Source organism: Eulemur rufifrons, chromosome 2 (assembly GCF_041146395.1).
Source record: "Eulemur rufifrons isolate Redbay chromosome 2, OSU_ERuf_1, whole genome shotgun sequence".
Taxonomy (NCBI): Eukaryota; Metazoa; Chordata; class Mammalia; order Primates; family Lemuridae; genus Eulemur; species Eulemur rufifrons.
In genome coordinates, this window is record NC_090984.1 from 55930299 (window position 1) to 55947902 (window position 17604).

Sequence of the window (17604 nt, forward strand, 5' to 3'; positions counted from 1 at the left end):
TCTGTCTATCTGCATTTAAATTCATACCTGGGAAACTCTTCTCCTCACACATTTGTAAAGCTCATTTTTCCTTATATGGTGTCTCCTACCCTTCCTCTCATTTAATTTTCTAGTACTTTTAGAATTGGAACCAGCAAAATTTGTCTTGATTTTCTGCCCTGAATACGAGAATGCCTCAGTCTATTCCCACTTGCCCTTCTCAGAGGGAGGGAGAGCCAAGGGGACTAACCCGGCCAGCTTAGAAAAGGGAAAAGCCCCCGAGGGATCAGAACTGCCGATGACTGGGTTCCACTGGGGGAGGTGGCTGGTTCCCCTCTGGTGTCTCCTGAGAGAGAGAAGAGCAAGGAGGAGGCCTGAAGGAGGCAAAGTGAGGCTGAACAGAAGACCCCCGAGGTCCCCCACTTAGACTGTGCAGAAGGCAGTCCCTTCTCCCCCCGGCCCCTGGCTCATAGCATCCTCTGGGATCTGAAGAAAGACATAGTGAGTCTCTTAGGTGTTTGCAATAATTAGCTTAATCTAGTTATAATGCTAAGAAGGTTCAGACTGTTCCTAACTCCCATGAAGTGGCTCGGGAGCAGAGTAATGAGGGAGAGGCAGGCAGATGGAACAGTGTCACGACACGCGTGTGAGGCAGGGGTGAGTCCCAGCTCCCCGAGGACGAACATTCCCAAGTCCTGTTCCAGAGCTTTCGCTCCGGCTCCCAATGGCACCTTATTGCTCGCCGATGCAGTCTTAACAAAGGAGGCCCAAAGAGTGGCTCGTCAAACATTATGCTACGTGGGACGAGGCAGTCACACAAGGACAAATGCCGTATGGCTCCGCTTGCCTGAGGTACCCAGACTAGTCAAAGTCACAGAGGCAGAAAGCTTTAGGGTTGCCGGGGGCCAGGCAGATAGAGAATACATCTTTAAAGGGTACAGAGTTTCAGCTGGGGTAGATGAAAAGGTTCTGGAGATACAGTTGCATAGCAATGTGAATGTACTTCATAATAATAACAACAACAATGGTAATACAGAATGGCTGGTCAAAGAAACAACTGGAGGCAAATCAGAGCTGCTTACCTTTTCTGTGCATTCTCCAAGTGACCTTCTTCCATTTTATGCTCTTTCTTGGCTGTGAAAAAGAAATAATTATGATTAAAACCATTTTCTTTTCTTTTTTTTTGAGACAAAGTCTTGCTCTATGACCCCAGCTAGAGTGCGGTGGCATCATCATAGCTCACTGCAACCTCCAACTCCTGGGTTCAAGCAATCCTCCTGCCTCAGCCTCCCAAGTAGCTGGGACTGCAGGCATGAGCCACCATGCTGGCTAATTTTTCTATGTTTAGTAGAGATGGGGGTCTCGCGCTCACTCTCACTCAGGCTGGTCTCAAACTCCTGAGCTCAAGTCCTCCTCCCACCTCAGCCTCCCAGAGTGCTAGGATTATAAGTGTGAGCCACTGAGCCTGGAAAAACTATTTTCTCCCATCGTATCCTTTGCGTCTTATAGCTTCAATTGCACCCATTTATCACCACAATAAGTCTGATTCAGGGATTGGCAGCCCCTATCACATGTCTTGGTGATAGCAATCAATTGACTATATCATCACTGCTTTCTTGGTCACAGGTGGCCAACAGTAGCCAAATTATTTACTGTTTTCTCTGGGATACTTTCGAGATTGATATTAATAATTAGACCTGAACAAAGACATAAATTGGAACAACCCTGGGCAGATCAGGACAAGTGGTCACCCTAGCTACAACTGGCCTCTTTGAGCCTGGGCGTGCACTCATCATACTCCCCCTCACTCTAAACATAGTAACTCTGTTGGCATTTGTGACAGTTATGCTTGGATTCAAAGGAGTCCTTAGGCAGCCTGTACACACACAGGCCCTCCTGGGAAGCCCATGGACTCCTGTGTCAGAAAATTATTTAAATGCATTGACAAAAATCCCAAGGATTTCCTAAGGAAATCAATGATACTGAGATACAATTCTGAATCTATAGATTAAGAACCTGTGTTCTTTCTGTAAAGATTATTTAATTAGGGGGTTTCATTTTTGGGTGGTTCTTTTACACATCCTTCTCTGTAATCAGAAGATGATATTATTATGTATGATAATACCACTCTTACACTTTTAAAATGTCCAGAAAAATAGGAAAATTATAACATAATCTATATGAGCCTTAAGATTCCCTTAGTTTAGAGCTACAATGATGTAAAATGAATGGAAAAAAAAAAAAAAAAAGGGCCGGGTATGGTGGCTCATGCCTGCAAACCCAGCACTTTAGTAGGCCAAGGCAAGAGGGTTGCTTGAGGCCAGGAGTTCAAGACCATCCTGGGCAACATAGCAAGATTCCATCTATACAAAAAATTAAAAAAAAATTTAGCTGGGTGTAGTGGTGTGTGGCTATAGTCCCAGCCACTCAGGAGGCTGAAGTGGAAAGACTGCCTGAGCCTAATTTAAGGCTACAGTGTACTATAATTACACAACTGTACTCCAGCCTGGGTGACAGAGTGAGACCATGTTTCTTGTATACATAACTACATAAATAAATAAATAAGATTTTAAAATATAATCATTGTATTAAGCTTGGCCCTGCCACTTACTACCTGTCCAATGGTGGGCAAGTTACTCGTGACTGACTGCTTAGTTATTTCCTCATCTGTCCTATGAGAATAGCCACAGTGACTGCTATCATACAGCTGTTATAAAGACTAAATGAGATAATATATATATAGTGCTTAGCATATAATATGTGCACAATATATGACACAACAGGTATTGCTAGTACATCATCTTCATCACTGATATGGAAATGTAAATTTTATCAAGGTGCTCCCTTGCTCAAAACTTTCCAACAGCTAGACTTGCCATCACCCCTGACATAACATCTAAGGTCTTCACAGTGTCCTAGAAGAGCCTGTAATCTGTTCATTGGCTCCTCGGTGACATCACCTCCTCTTCCCTATGCTCATTCCTCTGCAGTCTCATGGGCCGGCTTGAGCACACCGAGTGTGTGCCTCTGCAGATCTTTGCACGTGCCATTCCTGCTCCCTGGAACCCCCTGCCAGTCTCCATGTGACCGGCTCCCTTACTGCATTCAGGTCTCAGCTCAAGAATCACCTTCTCTGGCCTCACTAAATAGAAGATCATCCCTTGCCACTCATCATCCACTCCCCTCCACATACTCCACTGACACCCCCCTTGCCTTTCCTTCTCATAGCCTCTATCTACCTGACAGACTGTTCCTTTACTCATTTATTTATTATGCACAACAATGGAATATAAGCTCCAGGAGAGCAGCAACTTCATCTGGCTCGCTTTCTGCAGTAGCCTTACATGTGGAAAAGTGCCCATATGTTGAAGAAACTATTAGGTTAAAAATGCATATATTGGATAAAGCTTGCTTCAAAAGTGAGCTATCAGCTTTCTGAAATATAAAACTTTACATTTAGAATATGAACCGATGCTAAAGGCTATTGTGAGGCTAAAGTTGTACACTATTATCTCTAAATACAGTACATTGCAATAAAAAGTTTTGTTTTATACTAAAATGATTTGGCTTTGATAGTGCATCATCTCAGGTGAAGATAAGTCATAGCAGTGGCCATCTTTTGCTGTGTGATGTTCTCCCATACTCCCGGTAGGAATCTCTGAATTAGTCTGGTACTTAGCCAATCAGATACTGAGAAGTGGCCTGCACCTCTTATACGGTACCAAGTTCCCCCAAATGTGAAGCAAACTAGCAATTTGTTCTTATTCAGTGATTCTAAATTATATGCATGGCCAAGCAGGAGGAAAAATTCCTCTGAGGTCTGAGTGATCTTCCCGGAGCACCTTGCTGTTCTCCGTCACTAGATAGTTTCTAACGGGCTACTTACTCGCTGTGCGAAGTAGGCTGTGGCCAAGCAAGCCATCATTGCATGAATTTAATGGAAAAAAAAAATACCCTCTTCAAACTGAATTAGGCCTTAGATAAGATTTTGCAACAGCCCAATGAATACGGTGTTTTGGAAAAAACAGTATTCAAATGTAAAAAGAAGTATTATTAAGAGGTAAGGTACACTGCAGAACCTCTGAGGGCTCAGGGAAAAAAAGCCTTCAGGAAAATGAGAAGAACCTAGAAATCTAAATTTTTCCTAATTTTGCCTATGCCTAGATAAAAAAGGCAACCACCCTCACGGTGTGACTTGAAAGCTCTACCAGCCTAAAATATTTCTCCTGCCACAATGTGTAAAATTTCCAACGATGTCATTACACCTTTTACATCTCAAAATGCTCTAAGCAAAACAAATACATTACCTAGAAAGAAAATGTTTAAAGACTGAAGTCACAAACTCAAATTCTAATATCATCAACAAATAAGCTAGTTGTGGGCCAAATATAATAATCCCAATGTTCTGTTCCTAGTTTCTCAATACTGGAACTGACAGACTTAGTGTGGGGAAGCAAACAGGGAATGGGAGGGAAGTGGGAAGGCCATGCCCCATTTTAAAGAGGGCAAGCACTTGGCCTTGTTACCAGTTCTTCTACTTTTTTTGAGAGAAGCTAGACAGGGATTTTTAATTGAATATCCCCAACTTAAAAAAACAAAAAAGGTTCCCAAACATTTATGACAAAGGAAACAGTCCTGCTGTCCATATCGGGCTCTGCAACCTCTGAATTTAGCTACTGACATAATGGCATAAGTGGGTTTATTCTTTCCTTCCATGTTTCAGGCCCTGTTCTAGAACAGGTGCTTGGAATCCATTAGTGAAGCAGACAAAGGGCCCTGTAGAACTTTCATCTCAGTTGGAGAAGACAGATAATTAAACCTGAGAGAATAAGATTCAGTATAAGTAACTTTTGAAAATGGGCACCCCCCCCCAAAAAAAAAAATCCAGAGCATAAATGGATACTTACAGGAGACTCTATGTGAGTTCCTGAATTAGGTGTGCCCAGGCAGCCAGAGCATGCCCCACTGGTACTAGGCACAAAAAGGGAGAGACAATGTTTAAAACAAAGAGGGCGAGTCTTAGATGACAATCATTCTTTGTCCAGGCCAGTGGTGGCCCTGAATCCATGTCTGGGATTTCCTTAATTTCCTATTCTACAAAGCCACATGTATAATAGTATTTAGGTGTTTCATTTGTCAATATAAACTGTGGTACCATTAGTGTGTGGTGAGGGCTGGGGTGTGTATTGGAAGAATAGGTTTGGAGGGGTTGTCAGAGGCTGATGCAGCACCAGGAGAGGTGGGGAAATAACAGGCATCCCTCACCTTGCTCCTCTCTCCTCACCCACAAGCAGCTCTCTCATTGCCTGCAATAAGTTAAATATTCTTTTCAACCAGGGGAATAGATAAAGTAGCTGCTTAGAAGGATGACAGTCTCACACTGTTCAAGATAATAAAAGCTATAAGGAAAACAAATCAGAGTACTGAAAGTGAGAAGTTTTGTTTAACATCAGTTCTGCCTTACAAGCTTCTTTACCAAGGCTACTTATGCACTGTGATGATGGTGAATCTTTGGATGAGCTTAGAGAAAGTTGAGAGGGAAGTTTGCTTGGTGACCTACTTATAGCATATGGTCAGTTTTCTGTCATTGGCAGAACTACGTTTTTCTTACACTTTAATTTTGTCTATTAAAGAACAATATTTATTTTTCATAATTCTATGTCACAGAGAGAAACTACATGGCTTCTTTGGAAGGTGTTTAAGAGATATTTATGTGGGTTTTATTTAATACAGCCTCTACTGAATAAAAACTACTTGCTTTTGTGTAAATCTTTAATGCTTTCAAATTTTGTTTTCTGGTCCATTTCATGGCCATTGTTTCATCAGTTATCATGAGATTGCACCACAGTAACAATTCTGAAATTCGTAAGTACTGTAGCCTGCCAAGTGAAGCAGAAAGGGCCCTTTCAATTCAACGGTTGTGGGCCCAAGGAATGCAAACCAGAACTCAAGAGTGTTAAATGCTAAGTTCTGTTAAATGCTAGCTCTGTCACTAAAGTGTCATGGACAAGTTACATGTATCCTGTGTTTCAGGTTCCTGCTCTGTAAAATGGAGATAATGATACTGACCCTCACACGTAGCTGTGAGGGTTACATGAAGTGGGCACATGAAAGTGCTTGGTTGGATCAGAATCTTTGCAGTCAGATCTTTGATGGTCCAATGTTGTGTTGAGGCTGCTGGAGGTTCAAGCTTCCAGTGGGATGGCTGTTTTGACAAAGTTAAGTGCAGTGTAGCATGGCGGAAAGCACTTGGGTTTTGCATAGGTGGACCTGGGTTGAGTTTCTCTTCTGCTACTTATTAACTGGATGACCCTGAAGAAGTCACCTAACCCCACTGAGCCTTATTTATAAAATGGGAATAATAAGATCTGCTTGCAAGGTGGTTGTGACTATGAGATACACTGAATGTGTGAGATTAACCTAGTGACTAACACACAATGGGCACTCAAGAGTGGCAGACATTTATTATTGGTTGGCTAGAAGCCAATGCTAGCAGTCGCTATTCCAGCATTCTGACTTTGGGATGGTTATTATACAATTTCACACAAAATGCTTTTTTCTTTAGAATGTCTATAACTACTCTCAGTAGATAAGAATTTTGCTTGTGATCTGCCTGATTTTCAGGGCAGATCAGGTGTCTTCTGCTCAAAACCTCAGTGTTTTTCCATTTCACTCACAGAGCATGTCTTTAGCATGGCCCTTATGGCTTTTCTATAAAAGGATGGTCCCTATGTCTAACCAAAAGTCATTTTATTTGCTGTTTCAGCCCATTTTGTTTTAATTAATCCTCAGGAGAGAAAGAAAGAAACCTATGATTACTCTCACCTCTTTTTTTCCACTTAGTGACAGTCGATTAATGGCCTGATTAACTGGATCACTTCCCCAATACCAAATGAAGCTAACAATATAGGAGTCTATTTTTAAAAGGTAAGTTTTCTGAGAGCAAAGATTCCTTCTTTAACCCCTAGGCTCTATATGGTGACCTGTAACATGTTCCCCACATTGCACAGTAAATCCAGTTCTTTGCATTGCCACCAAAATTGCCATCTTAAAAGGTGAAGTGAACTATGTCACTTCTCTGCTTAATGTTCTTGCTCTCTCCCTCTCTGGACAGGACAAAGTACACGTGCACTGCAGTGGGTCCTCACCACTTGCCTCCTGCCACTCCTGTTACCTGCCCAGTGCTCCTGTCATGTTGGGCTCCTGGCTGTTCTCTGGATTCAACTTGCTCTCTAGTGCCTTTATTTTTGGGTGCTGTGCTTCTGCCTTGAATGCCTCCTCTTCCCTGCCTCTCTCTCTTCCCCTACACTCCCATTTAAATGTCTTCTCTTTCTTCAAAAACCAAGCTTAAAAGTTCCCTCCTATATGAAACCCTCCAGGTCTTTCCCCCATGGGGTGGTGAGACACCCTTTCTGTGGCGCTCCAAAGACACTGTGTTCATGTAACTTCATATCACAGCTCATGGGATGCTGTCCAGATACCACTAGCTTGCAGTTGGCTTTTCCACCTGGACTCTGTGCTTCTTGTGGGTTGCATCCAAAACCTGTTTCATAGCACTTCTCTCAACAATTACCTAGTAGGTACCTTACTTACTTATTCCATAGATGGATACAAGGACAACAGAAGGACCCACATTAACAGAACACAGTCCTTGCTCATTATGTTTTCACTGGGGGACCAGATCTCATTTCTTGGTATGGCAATTCCTAATCTTCCATTTTCTGTTTGCAATAAAATAGGAGAGAGTAGAATAGAATTGAAGGGCAAGAGAATACTGTCTCCATCCTGCTATGTCCTGTTTTAGATTGATATATTTTCACAGGCACAAGTAACACTAACCCTTGAGGAAGGCACAAAGAACAAAAACCCTTGAGTTTCCCCTATATCAGACTGAGTTTTTCTATTCTAATTATTTTCCAGAGTTAGCTTTGAAAGAGGGAAAGTTTTTGTCAATAAAATGATACTTCCATAAAATATTCAGACTATAAACAGTCATCATTTAAATGTATCAAAAGATCCTAAGTTTTATTCTCAGGAGGGTGGCATTCACACAATGAGAGTGGCTGAACGAGGAGGTCACTCTTCAAAGAAAGTGAGGTTTTTACGCCAAACACAATTAAGTCATATTTATGGATACCCATCTGGGAGGCAGTAAATTGTGAAATGCAGGGAAGGGATAAGGGTTGGAATATCTTCCTAGTATTCTTTACACAGTCTATTACACTTTAATATACCATGGTTTATGGACCTGACATGGTTGGTATAAACCAACAGGACGCACAGTAAAGAAGCTGTTTTTATTACAGCTCTACAAATAGAGGAGCCGAGCGATGCTAACGAGGAAACAAAGGGACTGCGCTCTACTTCATGCGGTATCCATCTGACATGAGCACGGCAGTCATTTTTCATGTCTTAGGAAATCACCCCGTTATACGCTTTCCAGGAGAAAAGGATACTTTTTATCAACAGAGGCAACAGCACACTGACATTGGAAAGGGATGGTTTTTTCACATTTATTTGAGGGGGGGGGGGACAAATACAGAGATGTGGAACCATCGAGTTAGGGAGAGCTCTTACCATTACACTTTTTCCTCTTGGTACACTTGCCCATGTAGGATGATACCCTATCTAGTCTTCCTATGTTATTAGTTTTCCTGGCTGTGGTTAAATGGGATGAATGATCATTCCTGGTCTGTCACAGAGTTTACATCTGCAAGTGTCTAGCTGGATGGTAAAGCTGAAGAGCATCAGGGCCATTTGTGGGGTGAGGCTGTGGAAAGGCATGACGTCAAGGTTCCCAGGATATGATGTAGTCTGATTTCCAGGTTACTTGTTTTAGGTTAAAGTGGATTAGAAAACTCAGGCTTTTGGTGAAAGTCCCAAGTAAAAGATACTGTATCACAAAATCTTTAGACTCATAAAATCAAAGAAGCCCAGATAAAAGGAGTCTTTAAAAAGTCATCTAGTCTAACCTCCAGGCTGATGTTCCAGCCTAAATCCTCTTGTGTTCAATCAGACTTTCCAGATCTCATTTTTTATCACTTTAATGTGCCATTTCCAATTGTCCTTTCTAACTGAATTTGAATATTTTTATGAACATCAAAGAAAAGCAAAATATTAGTACTGCCTAACTTGGGCACCTGGGGCCTTTTCCAACCAGGGTTCTTCATCCAAACTGCAGAACACAGAAAATGATTTGAGCAGCTATTCTCTCAGTTTCCCCATATGAACATCACTGATGCCATTCTAGATGCCCAGGGAGATGCCAACTCATTACACATAAGGGTGGACTTAGGGCAATAGGGCTTAATTCCTTTACAAATGGTTGAAAAAGGTCAGTTCTGATGCAATCAAACTTACAAATGACTTATTATATTAAGATACAGACTGAGTAATCCTTATCCAAAATGCTTGACCAGAATTGTTTCAAATTTTGATTTTTTTTTTTTTTTTTTTTGCAGAGGAGCGGTTGGATTTTGGAATATGTGCGTATACATACTAAGATATCTTGGGGAGAAGACCCAAGTCTAACCATGAAATTCAGTTATGTTTCATATACATCTTATATACATAGCCTGAAGATAACTTTATTTTTCCCTTGGGGACACTGAATAAATTCTGTGATGTGTACCTGTGTTTTGACTAAAACTGATCACAGTAGGTCAGGTGTGGAATTTTCCGCTTGTGGTGTCAAAGCACTCAAAAAGTTTCAGGTTTTTAAGCCTTTCAGATTTTAGATTTTCAGATTAGAGATGCTCAATTTGTACTTCTATAAGTCCACGTATTATGATATTCAAATACCTCAGAAAATAACTTATTGCTATAATAATTTGAATTAGAAAGTGCTATATAAGATCTTCCTGATCATATATAATAAAAAACTATATTATTCATTTATATCTTCTGATGACTATAATAACTGTTTATGTAGGTGATGAGTTCACAATATACAGTCAGCCCTTAGTACCTGTGGGTTTTGAATCCGTGGATTCAACCAATAGCAGATCAAAAATGTTTGGGGATAAAATGGATGGCTGCATCTTTACTGAACACATACAGACTTTTTTCTTGTCATTATTGTCTAAACAATGCAGTGTAACAACTTTGTAGTATTTATTATTTAAAAATTTTTTTTAGTTTTTTTTTCTTTTTTTAATTCAAAATATTAAGGGGGTGCAAATGTTTTGTTACATGGATGCCTTGTACAATGCTTAAGTCGGGGCTTTTAGTGTGCCCATCACCAGAACAGTGTTCGTTGTACCTGATAAGTAAGTTTTTACTCCTCACTTCGCTCCCCCTCTCCCTTCTTGATTTCCAAAGTCCTTTATATCTCTTTGTGCCCATGTATGCCCATCATTTAACTCCCAATTATTACAGAGTACATCTGGTGTTTGTTTTTCCATTCCTGAAATACTTCACTTGGGAGTATTCTCCAGTTACAGTTACATCCAAATTGCTGCAAAAGACATTATTTCATTCCTTTTATTGTTCAGTATTCCATGGTGTATATATACCACATTTCCTTTATCCTTTCATGAATTAATGGCACTTAGGTTGACTCTACATCTTTGCAATTGTGAATTGTGCTGTGATAAATATTTGGGTGCTGGAGTCCTTTTGATAAAATGAGTTCTTTTCCTTTAGGTAGATAACCAGTAGTGGGATTGCTAGACAGTATTGTGAGTCTACATTTATTTGAGGAATCTTCATACTGTTTTCCTGTATGGAAAACAGTATGAAGATTCCTCAAATTAATTTGCAGTCCCACCAACAGTGTATAAGCATTCCTTTTCTCTCTGCATCCATGCCAGTATCTATTGTTTTTTGACTTTTTAATAATGGCCATTCTGACAGGGGTAAAGTGGTTTCTCATTATGGCTTTAATTTGCATTTCCTTGATGATTAGTGATGTTGAATATTTTTTCATATGTTTCTTGGCCACTTGTCTATCTTCATCTGAAAAACTTCTATTCATGTCACTTGCCCATTTTTTAACGGAGGTGTTTGGTTTTTTGGTTGATTTAAGTTCTTTGTAGATTATGAATATTAGCCTTTTTTCAGATGTATAGTTTGTGAATACTTTCTCCCATTCTGTGGGTTGTCTATTTACTCTGTTTTTTATTTTCTTTGCTGTGCAGAATCTTTTTAATTTAATTAGGTCCCATTTATTTATTTTTGTTATTGCTGTATTTGCCTTTGGTGTCTTAATCATAAATTCTTTGCCTATTCTGATGTCTAGAAGAGTTTTTCCCACATTTTCTTCCAGAATTTTTACGATTTCATGGCTTATATTTAAGTCTTTTATCCATCTTCAATTAATTTTTGTATATATTGAGAGATAGGGGGCCTGTTTCATTCTTCTGCATGTGGCTATTCAGTTTTCCCAGCACCATTTATCGAATAGGGCTTCCTTTCCCCAGTGTATGTTGTGTTCTGCTTTGTTGAAAATCAGTTGGTTGTAGGTAGATGGTTTTATTTCTGGGTTCTTTATTCTGTTCCATTGGTCTATGTCTCTACTTTTATACCAGTACCATGCTGTTTTGGATACTATAGCCTTGTAGTATAATATATCAATGTAACAAAATTACGTTTGTACTCCATAAATATATACAAATAAATGGGAAAAAAGAGTATGATAAAGTGACAAGACAGAAGGAATAAATATCTCACTCAAGTTTACACATATATTCTATTTCTTATAATTATGATTACAACTTTCTTTAATATTCAATAGTTTTAGAATAAAATTTTAATTCCCTAAAGGAAGTAAGTATATAGGAGGATGTGTGTAGGTTATATGCAAATACTATGCCATTTTATACAAGGGACTTGAGCATATGTGGATTTTGGTATCCACTGAGTCTTGAAACCAATCTCCATGGATTACACATCTAGTCTGGGCTCTATAGTAACTATTGCAAAAGTAAACATTTTATTAAGTCACAATTCTAGGAGATACTCGGGCATGAGTATTACTGGGTTCTAAATGAAGTAGATTTATCCTTACTTCACAAGTCAACCCTTTTTTTGCAATATACTTTCACCTCAGATGAGACTTTTGTCCCCCCTAGGTAAGTTTTCAGCCATTTACAATATTGACAAGACACTCAGCCTTCAGACTTTATGAGGAATTCTCTCATTCTTCTTAAAGGCAACCATTTAATTAGTGGCTAATACTCTGTTTTCTTTTTTCCTCTGCTTCTACATAGTCCAGTGAAGTCCCTCAATACTGTACAGCTATGCATACACAGCAATTTCTTGGCTTCAAGGTGATACAGGTGTATTACTTGAGAAAGTGGATAACACAGTATAACCTTAACCTAGTTATAATCTAGTCCAGCTATTTAATTTTATTGTGGAGAAAAAGAATACCCAAGCTGATGAAGTGACTTTCCTGGGTTACACTAATAGTGGTAGAATCCAGGTCTTTGACTCCTAATCTAATGTACTTTCCAATGCCCCCCTGCTGCTTCCCAAGGAGTGGCATTTTTCTTCAGAATTCTCAAACACTAAGGTGGTATCTTGGAGCTGCACTGTACTACACATCTTCTATGGGAGCATATACATCAGAGAGAAAGTTTCAAGATAGAATTTCAGCTTTCACTCCAAATTTCCTGACTCTTGATGCTTTAAAACAGACCATGGGGGTAAAATTTTAAAATGATCTGGTGAGAGACTCATTAACATTAATGGGAGTCAGGTGGTTGCATTCTCAAACAGGGCCTGAAATTCTTCACGTTATATCATCTTCTAGGCCCATATATACCTTTAACTTATCAGCATTAATAGAAGTGACATATGTCTTTTGTAAAAATAATGGTTTTTTTCTTATTTTTCACAGATACTTTTAAACAAGAATATTTATAAAATATGATTTTTACTTAAAAAATAATTATACATAAATCCTGTTTCCTTGTGATGCTTACCTTGTCTCCCAGCCATCTCCTTCCCAGTGGGAAAGCTCAGACCTTCTGCAGTACGTTAGAATTTTTTCGGCTGGCATACAGGGATAGTAAATTCCATTGTCTCACCATTTGGAGAGCAGACATGATTTAGGAAATATTAGGAATTTCAAAGAAGCTAAATTTTAAAAAGAGAGCTGCCTCCATTTTGTTTCATCAAGAATCTTCATGAAATTTCAACAACAGTGAGGCTTAGAGTCACAAAGCTCTAAACAACCATTTGGTGATAAACTGCAGGTGTATTAATAATGGAAGAGGTCTTCTTTCCCAAACAACTCTGCCTTATCATAGTATAAGCACCAGCCTAAAGGTGGACAATTTCTAGATGGCACAGACTATGGTCTTTTTCTTTTAAACTTTGCATTCATATGCTTAGCACTTGAGACTATAAACCTAGTGTTTATAAATCAGTAACTTGTTGCTCCATTAACTGGAGAAAATAACCACAAAAGCAGCAGCTATTTTGAATTTGTAGCAGGTTCATGAGCAAAGTGGTAACAGACTACATGCTCATCTTTCTCTCTGACTTAAAGTAGTGCTCTTCAAAAGCAAGAATCTCATTTATTTTTTTTATCTCATAGAATTTTAGTACTTGATGTTCAACAAATCTAAAGAAAGTGCTTCATGTAAAATTTGTTAGAAATGAAAAACAAATGTTCTCCAGTTGCCCTCTCTGGGTTTCCCATAACTGCCTCTGTTGCTTATCCACACTATTGAGGACCATCACTTGATTCTTTGTACCTTAACTTGTCCATCTTTACATGGGGTAAAATGAAACCTTATACTTGAGAACTTTGGGGCTATAAGAAACCTAGTATAAAGAAATTACCTAGTGTAAACCCTTTATGCTATAGTTTAAAAATGAGCTACGTTAAACAGTAGGAGATTAAATAGATACTAGATTTTCCAATAAGGTTAATAAGACCAACATTAGACAGCTGCAATAATTAAAAGAGGTATTTGTAAGGTGCTCAGGCATTGCACCTGGCACATTAGTTCAGTAAATATCAATTATTAAAATCACTCTACCACCCCACAATTTTTTGTTATCCAATGACGTTTGCTTGCCCAACTTTTCTTAGGTTCCTGTGAGACTTGTCTGAATACTGGAGCATCCTGTTTTTCCTCTGGTAACATGTGTATTCCTACAGTGAGCTTCCCAAGGCTTGAAGCACACTTTATTAGACCCACATACCCCGAATTATGCTTGCAAACAATGTCATAGGAAAATGCTATCACAAAATTATAAGTAAAAAAAAAAATACAAAGCTGTAGATATGGTATGCCTAAATTATGTTAAAATGTATATCACAGAAATGATATATAGCTATCAAAATATATTAAATATCTATTAAAGTATCAGAATATATATACCTGGTATAAGGTAATATATTAAAATATTATGGTTACTCTTTCTGCCTTTCTAGTTAAAAGAATTTTTGTTTTTCATATGTATTTAATTTTTTTTTAAAAAATTAGCCTCATTTAATATAATTAGAAAAAGAAACAACAGATGCTCTTTGGAAGCCCCTGAAGAGCACATTGAAAGTGAGTGACTTGCCTAAGGTCACACAACTAGTTTTGGACAAAAAACAAAGAACTTGATCCCTGACTTTAGTCTAATTTTCACTATACCACACTGTCATTTTTTACAGATTCCTTCTTAAAAACTAGAGAACTGTTATAACATTACAGAATGGACCAGCAAAGAAATAAGAAGCCATAACTAAAAAACAAGCACTAGCATGGATAAGTTAAGTTTAAGCAGAAAGTCACCCATATTAAAGCCTTTTATTTATACCTTACACACACATACAAATGTGAAATTCTACAATCTCCATAAAGTAACCATTCTGCATATTTTTATGAATTGTCTAGAAATATGTCCAACATGAAGAATGGTTTTAATCACAGTATATACAGTAAAATTCAGATAAAGAGCTGTTATGCATGGCTAGAGATCGTAATAGCTTAAAATTGATCTTAACTAATCAAAAACTAAGAGGAAAAAAGCCATACTCGTACATGATAAAATATAATAACGGCATCCCTTCCTTTACAAAGGAGATTTCTTCTTCATCTAGATTTATTTATACTAAACCTCTGACATCTCTGTAACTTAAAACATTTGTTAAATAATTGAAGTTCTCCCGTTAGAAAAATAACTATTTAGGAAACCGGATTTACAGGGCTACAGAAACTGAAAATAAATAAATAAATAAATAAAAATCTAACTTCCCTGATAATGGCTATTGCTTTGAGTATCAGATTACTTTTTAATCTACTTACTTTCATTTGGTCAATGATTTGTCATAGCTGAGGGTTTAAATTGGCCCACTAGAAATGATACCCAAGAATTACCATAACTTCAATAGTTATATTTTCAAGTTTCTAGGTGCAATGAAGGTGAATAATAGTCTGCTTCTTGGGTGATATTTCCAAGAACAGAACATATTGGGAGAACTGGGATTCCCAAAGAAAATTCTACAGAAGATATTTTCCACATTAAAGCACATTTAATTTGTCCCATCAGTAGAAGATATGCAAAAGGAACCTTAGCATAAATGATCATTATCAGAGTCAATAAAAGGAAAAAAGAAATGAGGCTTGGTTTTAAAAGTGACTGCACTACTTATAAGTCTGCCAGGGTGAAAGTGCTGATAGTGAGTTTAACGGAATTTTGGGTAGACTCTTCCAGAGTCACTTAATAATTGTCAGCCTCTTGTATTATAGAAAGCTTTTGTTGAAGAAAAATTTGTACAAACATTGAATAAACACTTTCATATGGTAACAATGGATTCAATAAGAATGAATATTAAAGTGGGTCACTTTTTCCCTCCTTTTAAACAAAGCTTTATTTTTTCCCCAGAGTTTGTAAGTAATAAATCCTCATTGTAGAACATTTGGGTATTTGAGAAAGAAATAAGAAAATAAAAATAGTGCATAAGCCTTTAAGTAATGGCCTCTATTAATATGTTGATTCATTTTCATAAATGTAGGTATATACATACAATCACATCCTCATTTGTGCTTTCTTATATAGTTGAAATCATACTGAATACATAATGAAGTTTCTTGCTTTTTCTTTTTATTTCCCTTGCTTTTTCATTTAACATGTCAAGGTAGAGGTCAACTTTTAAATGAAGTTGGCCTCTACCTTGATATTTTATTTTCAAACTTATAATTATGAAAAATAATTGCTAAAAAATTAGCCTCTATTTCAAAGTGAGTATGGGACCTATTCAAAGAAAACAAAATAATTTTCTAGAAAATCATGATAATATTTCAAAATGATTTTCTGATAGTATTTTCAAATGAGATCTTATGGGAGAGAAAAGTTTAATTATGAAGAATTATTAAAATATTGCCAAATAAAATTAAAGCAGATTTTTATCTTTTGATTTAACTTGAAAATAATCTATTGCTTCACCCTTTAGTCTTCCTATTTTTATGGCTTAGTAGAGAAATGTTTTAGATGCTTACAAGTGTTAAAATAATGTTGACTACTGTAAAATAAGTTGAGATTTCTTTTTACTATGCTTAAATCTAATACACTTATGTATTTGGAAAATATAGTATAAAGAAAATATCCTTAATAAAAAAATATTGAGGGTCAATATATTCTCGGAAACAAATGTGAGGCCTCTGAGTATATGACAAATCCCCTCACCCCACACACATGACCCACAGTAGGAAACAGGTCTCCCTCAATGTATGAGAGAGGTTGAAATGTTCAAATGTTAAGTAAATTAGAGAAGTGCCACCCTCTCCTATAGGCAGCAGCCTGAAGCTAATTGTGCAATTGGCATGAAGCTGATTTCAGAAAGGGAGAAAAAAGAAAAAGAAAAAAAATACATGAAACCAGAGGCTTGAAATGTTTTACTGGAGAAAAACCATAGCATTACCTCCTCCTGTGGGATGATAACAGTGATTTATGAAGCTGAAGTCATTTCTTGTGATTGCACTTCGGGGAGATTGGTTTCACATGATCTGTGAAGCCAGGCAGGGCAAGCTGAAGAAGAACCCCACATGTTCAACTGAGGCTCAGCTCTGCCTCTTCAAGGGGATTCCAGAGCTCTGAGGAGGGGCGGGGGAAGCTATTGCTTTCTGATCCATGCAGCCCCCTCCCCCGACTCGCAAGCTCATTAGGTGGACACACGGCTCTCTTATTTTCTCTCTCCTTTTAAAAAGTATTACTACTTCTGCTGTGTGGGAGTGGAAGCTCGTTGTAAATGCACAGCAGGATAGTAGCAAAGCCGAGATTAATTCCCCATGGATTTATATGGGTCGTTCTCACCCACGATGACTTGTACCGTTTCAAAGGTGCTTATGCTGCTGTTTTTATGGCTGGTCACTAACTTTATTCTGGCATATGGTGGTTGGCGCCATGACATGGAGTGAACATTTTATACCTGAATTAAAGTGGATATTTGACAGTTTCTGTCAGAAAGTTCAGAGCAAAGAATTTGTGGGACAAGATTTATTGCATATTTTATATGGGACACATCTGTTTCTTTGCTAGCTTTGTTCCTTCCTTTAAAAAAAATTTAAAGAAGTTTCCTAAAGAAATATAATGACTGATAGAAAAAAAAAATTCCAAAGCAAAGAAAAATATGGTTAAAAGTTGGGTATTTAGGACCTAACTTTAAAACAAAAAATAACC

The 17604-nt window shown here is 37.9% G+C and overlaps 1 protein-coding gene across 2 annotated transcripts in view; it reads right to left on the minus strand.

Moving 5' to 3' along the window:
* Positions 1-17604, minus strand: part of FMN1 (formin 1) — a 353923-nt gene that overhangs the window by 30311 nt on the left and 306008 nt on the right. For both annotated transcript variants that reach the window (XM_069462066.1, XM_069462074.1), the window contains one exon: positions 1062-1113. In XM_069462066.1, the coding sequence (XP_069318167.1) occupies positions 1062-1113 (52 nt within the window). The remainder of the gene's footprint in view (positions 1-1061; positions 1114-17604) is intronic.